The 21,384-nt window shown below is 37.7% G+C and overlaps 1 protein-coding gene across 1 annotated transcript in view; it reads right to left on the bottom strand.

Moving 5' to 3' along the window:
• LOC104307854 (neural-cadherin) overlaps positions 1-21,384 on the bottom strand; it is a 59,365-nt gene that overhangs the window by 30,739 nt on the left and 7,242 nt on the right. Inside the window, exons 2-10 of the mRNA XM_054169936.1 lie at positions 15,029-15,226; positions 13,939-14,164; positions 11,279-11,486; positions 10,002-10,113; positions 9,065-9,314; positions 5,376-5,518; positions 3,230-3,402; positions 2,077-2,245; positions 723-893 (exon numbers count right to left, since the gene is read on the bottom strand). Of these exons, the coding sequence (XP_054025911.1) occupies positions 723-893; positions 2,077-2,245; positions 3,230-3,402; positions 5,376-5,518; positions 9,065-9,314; positions 10,002-10,113; positions 11,279-11,486; positions 13,939-14,164; positions 15,029-15,226 (1,650 nt within the window). The remainder of the gene's footprint in view (positions 1-722; positions 894-2,076; positions 2,246-3,229; positions 3,403-5,375; positions 5,519-9,064; positions 9,315-10,001; positions 10,114-11,278; positions 11,487-13,938; positions 14,165-15,028; positions 15,227-21,384) is intronic.

Raw genomic sequence — 21,384 nt, 5'->3', positions numbered from 1 at the left:
TCCAGAGCTACAGATCACATTAGATCTTCACGTTACCACATTCATAATTTGGAATTCTTATTTCTCATAAGATACTACTTTTTTTGTCCTGCAGTTTTGCTAAGGGACTAATTGCACTGTATGAATTTTAATTTAGTGCATAAAACCAGAAGAAAAGGACCACACAATCAGAAACTACTTTCTAGGATTCGCATAGAATAACTAACTAAGAGCTACCAGTCTTCATATTTTAATGAATATTACACATGCCTTTGGATGTTTATCCATGAACAGGAAGGTGTTTTTTTTTTCAAATCAAGAAGGAAAAGTAAAACAGTGAACAATAAAGAATTACAAAATTCAAATGAGAGAAGCTATGACAGGAATCTGTTAATCAGAAAACAAAGGATACAGTTATTGCACAGTGCTGCACACTCACATTCTTTGTGTAGTACCACAGACACTTGGTGTGCTCAAGTAAACAAAGACACAGACATGACTATTGTTTCAAGTAATTCTCCCATAGAGACACTCAAGAAGGCCTAAGAGTCCAGACTGTACTTATTACATTGCACATTATACAGAAGAGCAATTCTGCAATTAATTAAGGTAATGCATCTCTGTCTGCAATCACCTAGTGGGTCACATGATCTACTGCCAGGAAAGACAAAACTCAAAAATCTTAGCCATCAGGTAAGCTCACAGTCAGGGCACCGAAACTCTATCCAATGACTCTCAATTACATTCATAGTGGGTGTTTTCAAATCTGGGATCATTGTCGTTTTGGTCCAGGATGACAATATTTATCTGACATATTCCAATGAGTGGTTCCGCTGCCTGATCTGTTGCTGTCACAGTGATGGGATATTCCCTCTGCTTTTCTCGATCAAACACCTGAGCAGTTGTCACAACTCCTGAAAACAAATGTAATACCAGAGTTAAAATACTATGCATTGGACAGTATTCTACATGTAGATGTTTATTTGTCTCTCAATACATTGAGAAACAGTGCAATAGGTTAAATATGCCTGTAACGTGAACTTCGGGTTCAAGGATTTTAACACAAGGTTTAACAATTTCAACAGCTTAATCTGTGCTGATACAGACTTCATACACACTTAATTGCACCTAAATTTTGAAAATGGAGATAAGTAACAAATTATCTTTAAGGGAATAAGTAAAAGAAAAAAAGAAAAGAAGAAAAATAAAGGTGTATTTCATGCTTGTTATTCTCCAGAAGTTCAGCCTGCATTTACAGAATCACAGAATCACCAAGGTTGTAAGAGACCTCAAAGATCGTCAAGTCCAACCTGTCACCACAGACCCCATGACCAAACCATGATACCAAGTGCCACGTTCAATCCCCTCTTGAACACTTCCAGGAACGGTGACTCCATCACCTCCCTGGGCAGCACATTTCAATGGCTGACAACTCTCTCTGTGAAGAACTTTCTCCTCACCTCCAGCCTAAACTTCCCCTGGCACACCTTGAGACTGTGTCCTCTTGTTCTGGTGCTGGTTGCCTGGGAAAAGAGACCAACCCCCTCCTAGCTACAACCTCCCTTCAGGTAGTTGTAGAGAGTGATAAGGTCACCCCTGAGCCTCCTCTTCTCCAGGCTAAACAATCCCAGCTCCCTCAGCCTCTCCTTGTCGGGCTTGTGCTCGAGGCCTCTCACAGCCTCATTGCCCTTCTCTGGACACATTCAAGTGTCTCAATGACACTAGTTTTGGCCTTGCAAGACTGTCTCTCTGCTGTTTACAAGGCTACTGTCATTTGGATAAATCATTCATATGCCGTTAGCAATGCTGCAAGATAATGTGCACTTAAAAATTTGTTACTGACTTTTTTTTTAATCTAATCACAAAACCACAAGAGTTATTTCACAAAGAACTTCCACATTTCAGGGAAAGCATCAGTTCAAGTTCAGTACTGGACATGCATGAAACTAAAAGGAGACTATTTGTTCATGCAGTTAATATGGTTTGTATTCTGTCTGCTATCACAAAACTAAAAGAAGAAGTATGAAATCTGGTTTTATTTTTTTTCAACCCATGTAACAAAGTGGTCTCCAGTATCAGTTGTGATATTCACTTTACCTGTGTCAGGATGAATACTAAATGCTGGTAGAACACCACCCCTGTGCATCAAGCCATATTTCACCACACCATTGACTCCTTCATCAGCATCAGTGGCTTCAACCTGCAGTACAGCTGTCCCTGAAGGCTGGTTTTCTAAAACAGAAGCATGTTCCTGATAATACTGACACTGAAAGAAGAGAGAAAAAAAACCCCTTACCATGGCATTTGATTTACAGATATATTAGAGTGAAAAAGCAAGAAAAGAGATTTAGCTACACTTCCATTCATATGCACTGATGTCAATGTTTTCTCTGTAGCATAATTAATTTACAGGCTTCACTTGCTAGTTTTTATGGTTATAGGAACAACATATGAGACAAGGCCACTGAGCATCTCCAACTAATGAAAACATTTGGAGAAAAAGTTACAGTTCTGTATACTTCCAAATGGAAATATTTTTATCTCTAAGCAGAACCCTTACAAAAAATAAAGAGGACATACAGTTGCCCAAACCACAGAATTGCTTTGGTCAAAAGAGATTTCTACACAAAGTAACTTATTAAGGACAGATTACTGAGAATTTCAAAGACTGTCATAAAGTCACTCACTTTGTGAAATATACAATATTGCCTACCAACATTTTAGCCATCCTTCAACATTGCCTACGAACATCTAGCCACTTGAAATTATTAGACAACTGATCTTAAACATTAATTAACATTATTAAAACATATTCAAACATTTATTATTTACAGGACTTTACAAGTTAGGCTAAAACACTTCCATTCTTCTCTCTTTCATCAGTTCCATACACACAATGATCAGAAGAAGCCTATGTAATTTAGAGAGGTATTTTGGAATATTTTGCAACACAGGGCCAGTGCATAGATAGCTATACCTAGCAATTCCTCTTCACATGTCACTCTGAACCTCCAAAAGGCTCACATTCTAACATGTCAGAGATGAGATGTGGTTCAGGAAAGAGACAGTGCTCACAGGAACTGTTCTGCCACAAGAGGAGAACAAATCCTATAAGTCTTAGGAGAAGGATGGGAAAAAACAGAGAAAGAAGCACCAGGACTCGGAAACAAAAGCAGATCACTTCTTGAATAGCTCATCTGCTGCATCACTTGCAGTCTTAAACATTTGCTACAGAAACTCATGTATTTACCTTCTGAAAGACAGGTTTATTATTGTTGACATCATCAATTCTCACAACAACCTGGGCAGTACTTGTAAGAGAATGGGGCCCTCCAGAGGCGTTATCATCAGTAGCTGTGACATTAAGTACATATTCTGGTCCCTGCAGCTTTGGAAATGGACTTGAACGAAGTCTAACTAGCCCTGTAAAAACAACAGTAGATGGTGGTTGGTTGGATTTTTTTTTACTAACCAATTACTATTATTCCTCTCACTAGCAAGCACAACACCAAATCATTCTGATGTACCTACTCATGAATAAACCACAAGGCTGCTACAGTTTAACTGTGGTATTTTCACTGCAGTCTGATATTAAAACAAAATTAAGTCAGCATAACAACTTTGTTTGTCTACAGAGCTAAATGAGATAACAGCTACAATTCAGCTGACCTGCATATGTTCGCATTCCTCTACCTATCACAGAAAAAAAAAATCCAGAAAAACTTTGTGGCAGACTTCAGTTTGACCTGCACCTGCCCCATCAGTGAGGCTGGTTATGTTCCTGTACCATTATTGCAATGAAGCACATATCACCAGGTTTACTTTCATAGTTAGTGATACCAGCGCAACTGAAACTAGTTGAAGTGTACCTTTGTGCATCACAATCATAGCAGCATTTCTATAGAGGTATATTCTCAGAAAACCTGTATTTTGCTACTCTCCCAAGTCACTCAAATGATACACCCTCCTAAATGAGACATAAAGGCATTGTCAGAGAAAGATGTATGGAAGATTTGCTACAAAATCAGAAAAGACTACAGCTACCTGAGACCATGCACTAAGAAGCTCTCATTCCTTTGCTCCATCATCCATCAATCACCTCTGTTCTTCATCAGGCACAACAGAAATTGTATTGTTACAGATCAATGTCACTCAATTAACTTGCAAATGTATTGTTTTAGCTGCAGCACTTATTTCTGACACTCCTCCACTTTACCTTGGCATTTCTGCATCGAGGGAGTACAGACTATTCCCCTGACATGATTTATTTCTGAAAGGAAACTGCTTCAAGCCCCTGTATAAACCTTTACTGCTTTATTAAGCAGCAAAAGCCTGAAAGTGTTTTGGAAAACAATTCTAATGGTTATAAAATTAAGTTAATTGGTAAAAAAGCATAAAAGTCCATATAAATTATTATCTATATTAAAATTATGGAGCTAGTCCTATCAATCAAACTTTAAGATTGTTTAAGCACTCTACAATAAAGATTTTCAGAAGCATTAGATATACTACCCCTGTGGCAATTGAGGCACTTTTAAAACCATTGCTCCTCTTCAGGTGCTAAAGTATCTTTAGAAATGTAACTCTTGGAAGCTACAGCTCTATTTTTAAGTTGGAAAGGATAAAAGGAGCTCTCAGTAAATTGAGGATCATGCTCCAACACTTGCAAGTTACCTGCATATCATATTTTTGGGAACATTTCAGAACCTAACATTAATATTGCAAAAACATGATTTGCATTGACATTAAAATTTCATGCTAAGTGAACTCTATGAAATAAAAAGAAGGAATAACTTTAAGCAGCTTATTCCTTCCTATATATTCAACACATTACATTCAGATTTTGATTGCAGTTCAAAACAGGTTAAGCATAAAATAGGTTAATTGAAGTTAATTAAGTTACTTCAGTCGGCTTTCAATCCAGCTGCCTGTTTCTGTCTCAAAACATTCCCTTTTGTTTTTTCAAGCAATCAACAGCAATCCTATTAATTCAAAGGGAGATGCCAGCCTACTCAGATGATGTGTGTTTGTGCATATTTTTGGTTTTAAATATTATTCAAATCCTTTTTTGACATTTTGGAATGTCTATCAGTAATAACATTCTCTATTAACTTGCTATCTATTTACTCACCTGTTATTTATAATCATGCTCTCTATTAAGTTACTGAAAGTAAGCAATGAACAGATAAGATCAATTATACAAAGCTTTTAGGAAAATGGCACCCCTTTTTTCAGTATAATGAATGTCTAGAACAATTGCATCTTTTTCCTGCACTTTTTAAAAATTAGGTTAGTATTAGCATACACTATCCAGCTTTTACAACTGCTACCTAAGGAAGACCAATTCAAGCTGCATCACATGAGAATCAACATTGTGACAGCAGCAGCAAATTTACCTTTCTTAGGATCAATAACAAAGTTTCCTTTTTCATTTCCAGACAGAATATCATAGGTCACACCATCTCCATCAGGGTCAACAGCATTAACTGTAGCAATCAGTGTATTTGGGCCTGCATCTTCAGAAACAAAACTTCTGTAGCTGTTAAAAGAAATTATGACAACTCATTGATGAATTTAGACAGGAAATAACACATACAGATCTATGCTTTACAACACCCACTGGCTGCCTGTGCAGAGATTTCAATGAGTTTTTTAATACAGTTACACCAGTGAGATGCTGCTTTGTTAACCAGCGAAATATTATTGATCTATCCTACCACTCGTATCTTTCTGGTGTTACCTCCCATAGATTTCCATCACAACTTTAAGCAGCATTAAAGCTTTTCTGTGCTACAAGACTTGAGTTACTTGCAGAATTCACTCTGCCTTTTTTTTTTTTAATTTAAAAAAGTGAGTTGCATGATTCAAAGCCAATGTTTTCTAAATTGACAGCACTGCTTGTTACAGTACACTTTCTGACACGAGCTCTAAAAATGCTTTTGGTGTAGTCTTTGCCACCAGCATGACTAAGATGAGAAGCAGATCTGGAGGACATGTGTATAATGTCAGTTTTACAAAAACATCAAGTCCATATTACTGACATTGTAAGCTCTTAAGAGGTATGATCAGCCTAAATTTAACACTCTCTGGAGTAGAAAAGGCCCCTGTTTTAACCAAGTATTTATTATTTTTATCTGAATGGATTGAATATAGTCCAAAGTATGCATACTACAGTCCTGCCCATAAGAGATATTCCAAAATGCATCCATAAGAATGAACTGCAGTTGGCTGTATCCAACAATATAAAATACATATGTGCTACCGGGTTCAAAGTGCTTATGGACCTACTCACCATATGCTGAGAATAGGGGGGAAAAAATCAAAGAAAAAGAAAATGGATGCATAGAAACCATCCCCCTGAGCTTTTTTTTTTTTTTTCCCCTAGATATATGTGTGTTTTCATCAAACCTTCACAGAAACTGCTTTTTTCCTTCCCCCAATTTAACATGCAATGAAGTAAGCGAAGTAAATTATCCCGGTTTAGCTCAGTCACAACCCTCAGGACACTGTTAACTCTGCATCTGGAAAGCAAATGAACAGTAATTCCAGTAATTTTGAACGTGAAATATAGGGACAGAAGAGTTCCAGGCATCTGAAGAGGCCTCTTAACAAAGAGAAAAGTAAAAACTGACACAATGAAACAGAATGGTAGCCTTAAGCATTTCATAACTGAGATAAAGAATAGCTGTGATGAAGGAAAGCTCGTGACAAGGAATTGTAGGTTTATACCGGACTGTAAATCTATTTAAACAAGAAGCTAGAAGGACATCATCATCTTGATTTGTATTAGCCTGCTACAGAGTACAACATTAATTGCAAACTAGACTCTCAGCAGGACCTAATGTACAAGTTTTCACAACGAATCTATTTCACAGAAAACTATAATGAAGTTCTGGCTGAAAATCACTTTTAAGTTGGAAGATTTTTTTTAAATGAGAAAGTTAAAGTAAAATCAAAGCCTGTTTAACCTGGGTGAATAAAAACCTGAGATAGCTTGAATTCCAGGAGCTGAATTCAATTCCAGTGCCAATTTACACACACACAGAATAGAAGTTTGCCTGCTATCGCATAGGAAACAGGAAAGCTTCTTGTGAATGTTTGGTAACTTCAAATAATGTTAATTTTAGTCATATTCTTCAGGAAGCTTTAAATATAACAGCTGGCAGGGTGCTGGGGTTTTTTTATAGTATGTTTTCAGCTTCCAGTTTGCTAGAGATGCTTACAAATTCTTTAACAGTGTCACTTATCTATGATTTAAAAATGAGGAACAGATACAGGTAAATATTCAAAGACCTAGAATAGAATAGAATAGACCAGATCAGGTTCGAAGAGACCTTCAAGATCATCACGTCCAACCCATCATCCAACACCATCGAATCAACTAACCCATAGCACCAAGCACCCCATCAAGTCTCCTCCTGAACACCTCTAATGATGGTGACTCCACCACCTCCACAGGCAGCCCATTCCAATGGACAATCACTCTCTCTGTATAGAACTTCTTCCTAACATCCAGCCTAAACCTCCCCTGGCACAGCCTGAGACTGTGTCCTCTTGTTCTGGTGCTGGATGCCTGGGAGAAGAGACCAACATCTGCCCGTCTACAACCTCCCTTCAGGTAGTTGTAGAGAGCAATAAGGTCACCCCTGAGCCTCCTCCTCTCCACATGCATGAAAAATAAGCATCATATGAAGACTGAGAAACTTAGTTTGGTTTAGTGCTTGAAAATGCATAGAGATCCAATAAGAATTAACAAAATATCAACTTTTCCAAGCTGTATCTCCTAAGCAGTGTTTGGAAAAGAAAAGCAGGCACAAGATTTTTAAGCCAGAGGTTACCTTTACATACAATAAGGACTGTCAGAAAGCTTTGCTGTTTTGTTCAGCTAAACCACAAAGTCAGCATCACTGAAATCTCTACCTAGGTTTCGTTCTGAGCAACTTCCACTTCTAAGAGTGGAAGACTGGTTCAGAGACTGACTGTGAATTTCGTTACTAAGCCTTAAATGCAAATCCAAGTTTATAGTACTTTTGACACTGCTTCAGATGCTTTTGAGCCCCAGCTATGGAATTAAAATTCTTACTGATGCTGTAGGGGGGAGTGGGGAATAGAGAGCAAGAGCAAAAAAGCAGAGTTTGTAGGGCATGGGTCTAAGTAAAATTAAGTGAATTCCACTTATTGACATTTGGTTTGTGGGTTTTACAGTTCAGTGGTCATTTAGGATTCTGTCATATAAGCATTTTTCTTGAACAATTATAAACCAAAGATGCACAGTGTTGATTCTGTTTAAGCTTAAATTGCCTAACTAAAAGGCAAAATTCCACCATGCACTCTGGATGAGGGCTGAAGACAACACTGAGTTGCCTGCTTTTTCTGCTTGATTTCCTTTGGTGGTGCAGAGGTCCTCTTGAATAATTTGAAATGATTGCACCACCACTTTCAGTACATACTGGGGAAAACCTAAGTGCAAGATCTGTCAAAAGAAAGTGCCTATATACTTCTTCTCTCTAGGTAGATACACAAGTCCTACTACAGAGTGTTATGTAGGGATACAACAGGGGCAATGGTTTTAAATTAGAGCAGATCCAGGTTGGATATTAAGATGCAGTTCTTTACCATGAGGGTAGTGGAACACTAGGACAGGTTGCCCAGAGAGGTAGTTGAGGCCCCATCACTGGAGATATTCTAGGTCAGGCTCAACAGGACTCTGGGCAACCTGATCTAATGAAGGATGTCCCTTCAAAGGGGTTGGACTAGACAAGCTTTGGAGGTCCCTTCCAACCCAAATCATTCTATGATTCTATATACTACCTCTCTAGGTAGTTAAACATGTCCTACTATTGAAAGTATGCCTAAACCTTAAACTTAGGAACCAAATTTAAAGATGTCTTCTTTGTGGTTTGTTTTTTTTCCTTCCAAAACTGATAGTAAGAGAGTCTCAAAGTCAATGATTGTTCCACATTTGCCAGTCCAACTCTCAAATCTGACTGAATCTAAGCCGGTTACCACGCTGTAATGATCAGCTTTCCAACACAAACAACTAGAGTAAATGACAAAGATAAGAGTTTTAAAAATATGTATTTACATTCTCTGAGAAAATTCAGGTGCTTCATCATTCACATTCGAAATGTGAATCCTAACAGTTGCTGTCCCAGTCTTTGGCTCTTCTCCTTTATCCACAGCCAGCACTACAAACTCATACAGATGGTTAGGTCGCTCATAGTCCAGCTGTGTTGCTGGAAAAATAGTACCATGAGAACTAATAGTGAAATCTTGACTCAAAGTATAATACAGCAACTCAGCGTTCTCCTTTGAATCGCAGTCAGAGGCCGTCACTAAAAAGAGAAAAGAAAGACATTGTATAGATCAAAGCCTGTGAATTGGAATGTTAAGTACTTTAACAAGAGAATTAGTGTGTTGTTTAAAGCTGTTTAATGCATTTGCCTTGGCATGTGGTGTCTGAAATAATTTATAACATTCTGCTATCCCTTGTGCTTTTCATGAAACTAACCCTTACCTGAATGCAAGTTGATTTAAAGGGAAAAAAGGAAAATTTTAAGTCCCTGATTGAATTCAGCCACTAGATCTTGCCTTTGTCTGCTGGATTCAAAGAGAGCAGTATTCCCTACAGCCAGCCCACATAGTACTTTAAAAGACAGGCAGAAAGGGTGAGCTGATGTGTCCATTATTTCTGATGGAACATCACTCTCTTCCTTCAAATAAAGAAACACTGCAAGATTGCTACTATAAGCCTGCTGATACAATACCAACCACAACCAAAGTCCTGTTACTTCAAAATCGTACAAAGATTTCTTTCCTTTGTCTCCTGTTCCCCAAAATAATTTTGGCTGTGCCAGTAGTAAATAATTATGACCCAATCCCACAAGGTGCCATTTGTCTTCAGAGAGTAGCAACTACCAACACTGGGCCAGGTAATTTTGCCTTCTGAACTGAATTCTAATTGTGAGAAGAAAATAGAATACTCACACTGAATGTACCAAATCAGTTTAAGAAGTACTAACCTTGTAGAAGTGCAGTTGTCATTGTAACTGTTTCAGGAACATCAGCTTTGCTGTAAATCATCTGATGAAATTCAGGGGCACAATCATTCACATCTGTGATTACAACCAAAACCTTAATGGAGAAGAGGGGTATGTTAAACAGCAAAATTCATCAAGGTAATGATTTTACTGCTCTAGAAATATTGACAGGAAGAATTTCCCCAAAACATCCTTAGAACATAGGCTAAGCCATTTTTCTGAGATTGTTCTTCTACTGAGAACCATGGAAATATTACATTCCAGAATACAGCAGGGCAGATTTAGATTAGACATTAGGAAGAAATTATTTACTATAAGGGTGGTGAGACATTGGAATGGGTTGCCCAGAGAGTTTGTGGATGCCTTACTCCTGAAAGTGTTTAAGAACAGGCTGAATGAGGCTCTGAGCACTGTGGTCTTGTAGGAGGTGTACCTGCCATTGCCAGGGGGGTTGGAACTTAGATGATTCTTAAGTTCCCTTCCATCTCAAACCATTCTATGATTCTATGATACTAGAAATTGCCAAGTCACAGTCCCTTGCAGCAAAATTTTCCACTCATCATTCCATAATCTTTCAAGTCATATTCTAACACTCTTAATCTTGTAGTACATAAAAGGGTCAATAGAAATTACGGGTCTCTGGAATGCTACAGCCACTATTTGTTACATGGACATACTGGTTTTTTGTTTCACTGTCTCTGTGACCTCACACTTGGTCCTAATAATTCAAACCTCCTGTTCCCACTATTGGGTACATCTTACTTCCTGCAGCAGGAATAAGCATGGATTTCCCAGCTCAGTGAATCCTTGAATTCAAATAACTAAACACCATGATATCTGTTTGGGTTTATTACTTTCTCTCTTTACAAGCTCATTTCATGTCCTTGATATGAAACAAGTGATTTTCTGTTCTGCCTTTGTTTTAAACTGGAACAATCTCAAAAATACATCATCCTTTATGAAGGTTTAGTGCAGAACAAAACCTTTTCCATAGCTTGGCCACATCCATTTACATATCTTCCCAGATAGGGGATGGGATGGCATGTTGATCCCTCACAGAAATATCCCTTTCAGCATCTGCAAGGGTGAACTCTACAAGTACTTAAACCTGCCCTCAAATAGTCGGAAAGACTTTAAACATAGACAGTAGAAGAGAGAGGATGAGATGGGGAAATGAGAGCCCCTAGTGAATCTGTACAGAACTCTGGAAAAGCTGACAGAAAATGGAAATATAGAGACTGCCAAAAGTGAAGACCTACCTCAGCTGCACTGCTGAGCTGTTGTTCCTCATTTTCCTCTGCTCTGACCAGAAGAAGATACTGGTGTTGGTCACTCTCGTAATCCACACTCCGAGTTAAACTGATATCTCCTGTTCCATGATCAATGCTGAATAGTCCACTAGGATTAGTCAGTAAACTGTAGCTCAAGGATTTCTTTTGATGTGATACAGCAGTGACTGTAAGGAAGCTGCATGTTAATAAAACAACAAAAAAAAAAGAACAAATACTCTTGAGCACATAACAAAGCATATTGCAAAATATAACACAAATTATATATATCAAAAATGATGGTGAAGACTTCCAAGACCCATCTGGATGCATTCCTGTGCAACCTGCGATAGATTCTGTTATCCTGCTCTGGCAGGGAGCTAGACTCAGTGATCTCCTGAGGCTCCTTCCAACCCCTAACATCCTGTGATTCTATGATCCTGTGCAGTCCCATAGGTCTGATCAGGGCAACACTAACTGAAGCCAGTGATAGCTAGACACCAAATGCAAACATTTTGTTATACAATAGTTCTGTCACCTTGGGGTTAAATAGATAAGGATAGAATTCTTGGCAGCAAAACACAGTAAGGAATAAAAGCACAGAATTTGCCTGTTCTAATTTTCCTCTATGATAGTGATGGTTTTCAGGCAGCAAACTAAAAGATAAAACAAGATACAAAAGATTACTTCTAACCACAGCATGGCAAGTTTGCTGCTTCAGTCATTTCACCCTCAATTTTCAACAGATAGCTGCAAGAGGATAAAAGCCAGTCACTAACATGCCAGTTATACAGAACATGTGGGGTTTGCTCTTGTCTAACACTATCTTTTTTCCACTGAAGTACAATGTGTTTAAAGTCTTCAAGTGGGAAAACACTTGCAGCATGAAGTAAAAGATGACATTGAAACATAAAGATATTTAAAGGGTTTAAAATACAATACTAATTCCTCTAGTGCTTGTTGCCTTAGCATGCAGGTTTCTTAGGAAAAAAGAATTCTATCTCCCAAGAGAATCCAACAACATATTTGATACAGTGACAACTGCAATGAAAAAGACGAAATTCCATTTGTGCAAATAGGGTTTTTTCCATTGTATTTCCACACTGCTGTCTTCTCACTTCCCTCAGGTGCACGACTAAAACAATGGAAAAGGTTGCTCCAGGTCATTACCTCACTTTAGGGATTTTTCTGTAGTTTCCTATGATGTGGTCTCACACTCAGGTTTCAGCCAGTGCATGACTGTGTTCCTGCCAACGGGAATTATTTTGTCCTCCTTCTAGCTCCCTACCTTGGCTGCACATTCATGCCACCTCTCCTCTCCTGTCAGCACTAAAAATCACAAGGTCATGCTGTGAACACATTTAATTACCCAACTGAAAGCTTTTTTTTTTTCCTCTTTTTTTTTTTTTTGCTTTGTCTTTCATTGTATCAGCCAGCTCATGCAGCTAGATTATTAGCACAAGTGGCAGACCAAAGGAAGAGGAAGATCTGGTAACATTCCCCTGCTCAGTAGCAGTTTTAAATCATCCCACACCCAGAAATCCAGTGCATGACAACAGCTCTGTTTTCCTGCATACTTGTGCAATTGGTCCAATTTAAATATCAGAACTTTAGGATGCTATGTGGATTTTCATGACTATTCCTAGGTCAGCAAACAAAAGGAAACTGCTTTCACTGAGCACATTGCATATATTGAACCCTCTTCTGACATTATAATAACCATGTTAAATACTTATACAGAATTTTATTCTTTTTAATCCCAAGTATTATTGAACCCAAGATAGCAGGTACCTGTTCAGCAGTGTAGCATTTCACAGCTCTTGCATTTCTTTTATGCCTGTGCTATTTCAGTTCATTGCAGTTTTAATAGTAGATAAGGTTTTTTCTCTAACAGTTGCTATTATTCTTTTTTCTTAACACACTCTTATTATTTAAACACTGTAAAACTCAACAGTGTGGATTAGCAGCAAAATACAACACCATAGATAATACAATAAGGCTTGAATGGCCACACAAGACATTTACTGAATGAAAATATTCTCAAGTCAACTGGAAATGTTTGCCTTAAGAGCAAAATTGTTTGGGAAAGACAGAATTGAGTACTCAGGTGGGCCTATGCCGCTAACATTTTCTGTGTTATTTAGATCCATGTGGTTAGACAAAGAATGGAAAATAATGTGGCGAGTTTTGTGGCATCTTCATTCTGCTGTCATCAAGATGAAGACAGCAAAGAAATTCTTTTGGGTTTTTTTTTCCAATTTTCACTTGATGGAGAATGCACTTCCCCAGATTTGACACATGAAATTATTATATTCTTTTGCACCAGGATATCTTTCTTCATGATGTAACAGCTCTAACTTATATTCCGAATTTTGTTTGAAAATTAAGACCCAATCAGCATCTCCTAATACCTCCCACACCATTTAGAAGAAAAAACAACCAACCTTGATTATTCAGTGTTGCTTCTCTGTATAAAAGCGTACATTAAAAAAAAATGCATCAATCAGATTGTATCTTGATCCCTTCCATTAAGATACCTAAACTGCTGCTCACTGTATCCGAGTCACGAATAATACTGGGGTACTGGGGAGATCAAACAGAAGTTAAACAAGGAACACAATCTCACTGCATTATGTTTAACTGTCACTTACGATTCTCCTTGTGGCATACTTTCAGGAACATAAGCCAAGTATGATATGTTGGTGAACTGTGGTGGTCGAAACCCAGCGATTACAGAAACAGAGGCTGGAGACCCTCTGCTGCCAAGTTTATCTGCTGCTAGTACAGTCAGCAAATACTCCTTGTCCCTCACCAAGGGCAAACCTGTTGTTTTAATCCAGCCAGTGTCCCTCTCAACTTCAAATCTGCCTTCACCACCTACAAAGAACAGATCACAATTTGTTGTCAGCAAGAACATTTTTACTTGCTTGAGAGGGGAATGCAGTATCAATTCCCAAGTTGGTTTTGCCTTAGGATCAGCATGCACGCTGAAATTCAAAAGTTTCTTTAAAACCTAGAAACCAGTAGTTACATCCACAATTACCTTTCTAACTTGCATTTTACTGCTCTGGACAATTACCACTGTTCTTCATCCTCCAATACTTTGCTGTTGTTTGACCCTAAATACCCCTTACCAGAAAACATCCTGCTAAAGTCCTCACCAAGAGGATGAAATTCGCCTTTGGAGAGGTATTGCCACTGCCCTTCTGCTTAGACAGTGTTAAACTATTACTGAAGTTTAAGAGCCCTATAAAGAAAATTATTAATGTGTCTATACAAGTTTTGTCAAGCTAAGGCACAACCCAGACCCTTAAAACAGATTAGAAATTAACCACAAGCACAACTCCCACAACGAAGAAGGAACATTAATTCTCTCCACCCAAAAAACTTTGCTCCACATACTGCCCTATCTCATAAACAAGCAGTCCAACAGAGAGGTACTAACCACTGCTGCTACTGCCACCTCACTGCCAAAGGCCTGAGAAGTACTGACTGCTCTGGTCCCCACCATCCTCTGAGGGCCAACTGGGGCAGAAATCCAGCTTTGCAGGGACAACACCCTCTGGCAAATCTGTCCATAGCCTCAGTAAAAGTTGATTTGACTCACACACAGAAATGAAGACTTATGAACCTTTTGCAGGAGGAAGGAAATATCTTTTACTAGCAAAACTGCAGTTAAAACACACAAAAATTTGCAATAGCAAAGCTTAATACACAGGGAATGATGGGGTTAAAATTTACCTTCCAAGAGAAAATATTCTACAGTTCCATGGATCCCTTCATCTGCATCCACAGCAAGCAGCTTGTATACTTCAGCACCTCCTGCAGCTTCAGGGGAAACCACAGCTAAGAATGGGAAGGGCTCCATGGCCCACTCAGGTACATTGTCGTTCACATCTGTCACAGTAAGTGTCAAGTGCACCAAGTACCAATCCTTTCCTAATGGTTAAAGAAAAATAAATACATATTTAGACTTAGCTTAATGGCACTCAGAGTAATGTAAGTAAGTATCAGTTGATGAGTATTGTCTGCAATATTGTTGGCAGGTAACCCAGAAAAAAAACTTATGGCTACAGCAAAACCAAACTTCTGATCCATCCAGCTGTAAAGCACAGAAGTGATCCATTTCTGAAAAACAGCCTTCAGCATATATTCCAGTTCTGCAATCAAAAGTGTTGGGAGGCCGTGTGTAAGGATGCTGAGTTTAACTTCTCTAGCTGAATGTTCTTTATAATATTGCATATGAAGCCAAAGTTTTCAAAGATAAACACAAACTGACATGTGTTTCATGTCAGAAGATGTGTTCCAAAAGTCCAAGCCACCTGAAGAAACTGCAGGGAAGGGAACTTTTTAAATCTTGATCTGAGTCTGAGGTTGAAATACACCATGATGCCCCACAAGAGTAAGCTCTAAATGAGAAGTTCCAAATGGGATCAGATTCTGCTTGAACGCTCCAAAGATTTTAATTAAAGGTTGTCCAAAAAGAGTAAGTGTAAAAGGAAGAAGTTAGTGCCAGAATTGCCTTGTCTCTCCTCAAAAGAACAGGTCTTGTGAGTGCTGTCACAAGTTTGCATATATCCACTATTACCTTAGTTTGCCTGGGCATACTGCAGGCTTAAAATAGTAAGCACTAAATTAGAAGCTGAGTTAAGAACCTTTGAAAATCTGCCTCTATAATAGTAAGATCTATGGAGGATTTGAATGCCACCTTAGCAACCCTGCCAGGAGTAGAAAGGTTACTAATCTTCCTCCCTCTGGAGTCTGGAAATCAATATCCTGATCAACCCCTGAACTCATTCTGTTTCAAGTTGTGCTAAAGTTCTTACCATGCATGTATTCCTCTCTGAAAAACTAAGTCACGGCCAAGGAATTCCCGGTTTCTACTGAACAAGTAGCAATAAACCTGGATACAAATTCCACTCTTGTCACTTACTGATTGTCAGTTCACTGAACATTACTATGCTGATACTTAGTACATAATTATAACTGAGAAATACCCCTTATAAGGGAACTGTGGAAAACTGCATCAGTTTTGAGATTAATAAAGTTTGCCAGGGCCTGTGAGGACTAATCAAAACCTAAAAAGACTTGAACAGGTACTCGTGTTCTAATAGTTGAGAGACCTTAATATCATTTGACATCTTGGCAAAATCAAAGCTTTCAGCAATGCTGGTTACCTCTGAAACATCTGAATACTCTTAAGAATTTTGTTAGGGTAGTGAGCAGGAACTGCAATGCACATAATTGAAGAGACAGGCATAAGTGCCTCTCTTGACCAGTACGTTTCCACTGCAAATGACCTTACAGATCTTATTGGTGTGTTAACTTTTTCCATCAACCATAGACAATCTGATTCATAAGCAAAAATACTAAATAAATAAATCATCATAATTTTGCTTTCAGATGAAGGAAGTCTGGAGGAAAATGACTGTAAGTTGGTTTTCCCTTGACTGCATACCATACATCAATGCAAAAACTGCAACAGAAACACTGAACAGGACTGTACTTCTCTGCACAGAGACCTACAAATGTGACCTGACAACTTGTAGAAACAACATCAGGGTGTCCAATGAAGCATGAGCGGACAAGGGCTTGCCAGAGGACAACGAGTGTGATGAAGAGACTGACATGGACAATAATGTGTAATATGTGTGTGTCTAACAGGACAATGCATTAAGAATTTCAAAGAGTGGGTTCATGAAAGTGATTTTTTTAAGCACAACTCCACATTCTAATGAGTACAGCAAATATTTTAAAGCTTCAAAATAGTGGAAGGAAGGAAATTTTAGATGCATCTCTTGACCAGGTGTCACAGTGCCTCTTTCTACTAAAACACTCCTCAGATGTACCTTGTATACATGTACATTTAGTATAGTAATAGTAGTAAATTATTATGTATCTGCACTCATATTATGATTAATAGTAGTTTATTAGTAGTATACAAGAAGCACATGTGCAGTAATATTGCTACATTATGGGAGAAATAATATGTTACTATTCCACTCAAATCTTCACAGAAACAGCTTAAAGCTGGTAATCCTCTGTGGATTTGGGTTAAGTCCTAAACACACAGGCAGGTTCTGCATAAATTTTTTTGTTCCAAATACCAGGCCCTGACAACAAGTGGAGCTACCTGCACCTACATTCAGCAGTGCAAGTCAACCCAGTACTGAGATCCTAAGTCAGGAATCTAACACAGGCTTAATTACCCCTTAAAGAATTTACAACTGTTTTGAAACACACTACCAGTAACAACTGCCTCAATATTAAAAGCCAGATACTCAACTTTCAAACTAGGAACACTGTAGATATCTTACACAATGTCACAGTGTCATCCATTCCATAAAATCCTACTAAAAGAGTAGTTCTGCTAATTGCATTGTTGGCACACATACAGATTTTGCATTTGACAGATTTTCTTCCCTAGCTTAAGACAACAGAAAAATTTAAATTGCTTTCTCACAGATGCTGAGCAACAAGAGATAAAACTCAAAATAGCTCTTGCTGCACATAAACATGACAGTAACGTAACACTGGAACATCTCATATTAAAAATAAGTATTTTGGTAAGTCATAGAGAAAATAATGTGTCATATTCAAAAGGGCAAAATCATCTTTTTATATGATCATAAAGTATTCTTCCTCTTTTCTTATTTTTCTTCACTAACAGAAATTAATGAAAGCAGGTTCTGTGAGCAGACTGCTTTTCTCACATATTTGCAAACATCCATTACTTGCCCTTTGCAATATCAAAACTAAGCCCTCCATACAGTTCTCTTTTCAATTTATATAAAAAAATTAAAATTATAAACAAGTCCAGAGGTTTTTCCCACTCAAGCTGCTTAGTTCCTTATTAGAGTCAATTCATGTATCATCAAAAATCCTTCTGAGGGCAATTCATCGTGAAGTCTGCTTTTTCTCTGATATTCCTCCCAGTTGGGATCACTTCCTTTTAACTCAATATTACTGATGAAAGCAGCAGCACTGAAATTCATTCCCTGTCACCAAAATCAATCTTCACAAGCTACTGCTGAAACCTCATCACAGTCATCTATTCAGAATTGCTTATTATTCATTCCTATTTGTGGTTGAAAACTGATAAACAGAAGGATTTATTATACTGCTGCTGAATTCCAGCTCCATGAGGTAATGCAATACACTAGCTGGTCCAAGTTTACTCTGGTCCAAGTAATACACTAGCTGATCCAAGTTCACAGGAAATATAACTCACAACTTTCATCCTTAAAAACAAAATACCTAAGCAAATTAGTAAGTGACTTGCTGGGAAGTTTAAACATAACCAAAATGTTCTTTAGAAGCAGCAGGGTAGTTCAAGTTAAAGACTTGTCCAAATTGAAGAACATGCTGAAAATTACAAGAAGCGACCAAATGTCCTGATCAGGTTCTTCACTACTTCTTTATGACTCTGCTGAATCCAGGTTTATCACAAAAAAAACCTCTTTTGTGGTGTTCACCAGTAACTTCCTAGGAAAGGGTTTCAAACTAAAAGAACATGACCTAGCTCCTCCAACTTCATATGAAGGTTATAACTGGGTTATAAAGATTCATTGGATTGCACTTAGGTATTGCAAATGAATAAATCCTTTTATTTCATACAGCAACTGGAAAAAAATATTCCCTCCCCTACCTATAATGTTACACTAAGGGTGGCAGGAAGGAGGAGAGGGCTTTAATAGTTAATCACTCAGTTAACAACAACTTTTCAATGTTACCCTGGTTAAACTAAGCCCTGAAAAGCATGGATGCTGAAATAGTTTGATTGCAATTTCAAATACTGTAGGCTGGAGTTGCCTCTAAACCCATCTCTTTTTACCATGTCAAATTATAAAAGATGCTGTCAATCTCTGAAATCTGACATATTCTCAGACTTCTGATTTCATTAGGATTATATGACTGTCTTGTCTCTCAAAAATCCAAGAGATACTTCTATAAGATGAGACTTGAAAATAAAATCCTTGTGTTTGTTAAAAACGTAGGCTTCTCTGCATCAGTGCCACTGATAAAATGGACAATGCCAGACATCCTGATCTTTAAAATCTGACAATACAGAATATGTACTTGAGTGAACATGTCTCTACAATTGTGGACAAATACTATACAGTCCTTGAATGTACTGATGGAAGAGGTATTATATTATTATGATTAAACAATAATGGGTGAGAAGCTGGGTTGCTCCTGGCATTTTTAGGTCATTTCAATTTATTTTTAAAAGGAGATTATGAGAGTGTTGAAAGTCTTTCAAGCCCTTTAAGTCAATATTGCTATTACATTCTGTCCTACATCTATCAGCAAATTAAGTATTCAAAGTTGGTGGTTTTGGTTTGGTTTGGTTTGAAGCTGCTCCAAGACTTCTACCTGAAATAGACAAATGTTATTGGAAACCCAGGGGTTTGCTACTTGTTTAGGTTACTGCAAGTAAAATACTTTTAGTTTGGTTGAAAGGACATTGTTGTTTTGAGGAGTATGATATTTGCAAATATCATACTGAACTTTTTTTAACACCTGATTCTATAATATGCCTGAATTGAAGTTTGGGAAGACACGTTTCCAGAAAAAAAAAAATCTTGATGTTTTAACCCTCTAGCTGCAATCAGGGGAAATCTCTGATCCCATTTTCACACCATAACATGAGATAAAAGCTACTGGTTACTGTAGCCAGTCCTACTGTATATCCTTCAGAAAACAGGACAATTACGTGTGAACATTTCTCTACTGTCATTTCTGAAAATTCATGAAGTATATGATGGGCTACTTTTAAGCACAGGAGTTTGCTCATTCATAAAACATAAACCTTCTAAAGAGATAACTTTGATGGGCTCAAGCTGTGGACAGCCCACATTCCCTCCTAATATGCCTTATCCTTCTTGCAGATAGAATAATGACAGTCTGTCACATCTCTTCCTTACCCTCACACAGCTTTTAAAATAGAAGTGAAAGCAAACCAGAAAACAAAAGTAGAGAAGGCATCAGAGGAGCTAAATGGTTGTGGCAGAGTGGATCTTAATATAAATTACCAATTAAAAGAGAGTAAAGTGATAACCATGTTATAAGGGACTTACCAATGTGTTAACCATCTGTGGAGAGTGGCAGACAGAAAAATCAAGCATGCACAGGTGTGAAATAACTACTACAAATTAACAATCACAACAGATATCCTTAAATAGTAAAACATGTTTCTTAATAAATGATTACTGATTGTCAAAACGCATTATCACAAAGGGATAACTTCACTAAACAGGTAGCAGCTACCACATCACTGTAAAATGGGAAATTGTCTTGAAATTTTATTTAGAATTTCCTGGGGAAAATCTCCTTTGCTTCTCTGTAACTCATTATGTGCAAGAAAGGAAAAAAATAGTTGGCACCACAATCAGTAGCTTCACAAGCACAGCCTCTTTGTATCATTATGCACAGAAAGTCTTTTGAACTAGCATTATCTGCACTGCAAACCCAAACACAGGAGAGACAGGAAATCATCATTAATTTTCATTTTCCAGAAAAAATGAAAATTAAAAAGAGAAATCTGACTATGAAACATCAAATACCAACATTTATATGCATCATCTGTAAACTGGAGCCTGCTCAGACTGCACAGAACTGTTGTCATTAGTGCTAGGAAAAAAATCAATAAACTGCTATCCACTGAGTGCATTGTTAGCACAAAGAAATTACACAAGGCTGTGAGACTTCACAAACATTTTTTTTCAGCAGGGAACAAAGACTGACAAATCTCAGTTTCCATTTCAAATTGTGCTGAGGAGTAAAGCTGTCATACAGAAAAAGCCTTCCTTATCCATTTCAACTCTCTACTGCTCTATCGCCCCCAACTGTCCTCATCCCAAAGCTGGCACTTCATCAACACTGATTTTACATGCAGTTCCCCTTTAAAGAAGCAGAAAAATTGTATATGCATAACACTGAGCATCTAATATTCAACTTTTTTGTCTATTTGAGAAATTATGACCTCTTTTTATCAGAAAAGGAAAAAGAAAATGTGTTTATATCTGAAACACTGCATAGTAAATGCTGTATATTAAGTGGATATTCATGATATTAAGTGAGTCAAAAAGAAGCTG

The sequence above is a fragment of the Dryobates pubescens genome, chromosome 19, assembly GCF_014839835.1.
Source record: "Dryobates pubescens isolate bDryPub1 chromosome 19, bDryPub1.pri, whole genome shotgun sequence".
Taxonomy (NCBI): Eukaryota; Metazoa; Chordata; class Aves; order Piciformes; family Picidae; genus Dryobates; species Dryobates pubescens.
The sequence above is the reverse complement of the archived record's forward strand: the minus strand, read 5'-3'. Positions and strand labels throughout refer to the sequence as shown.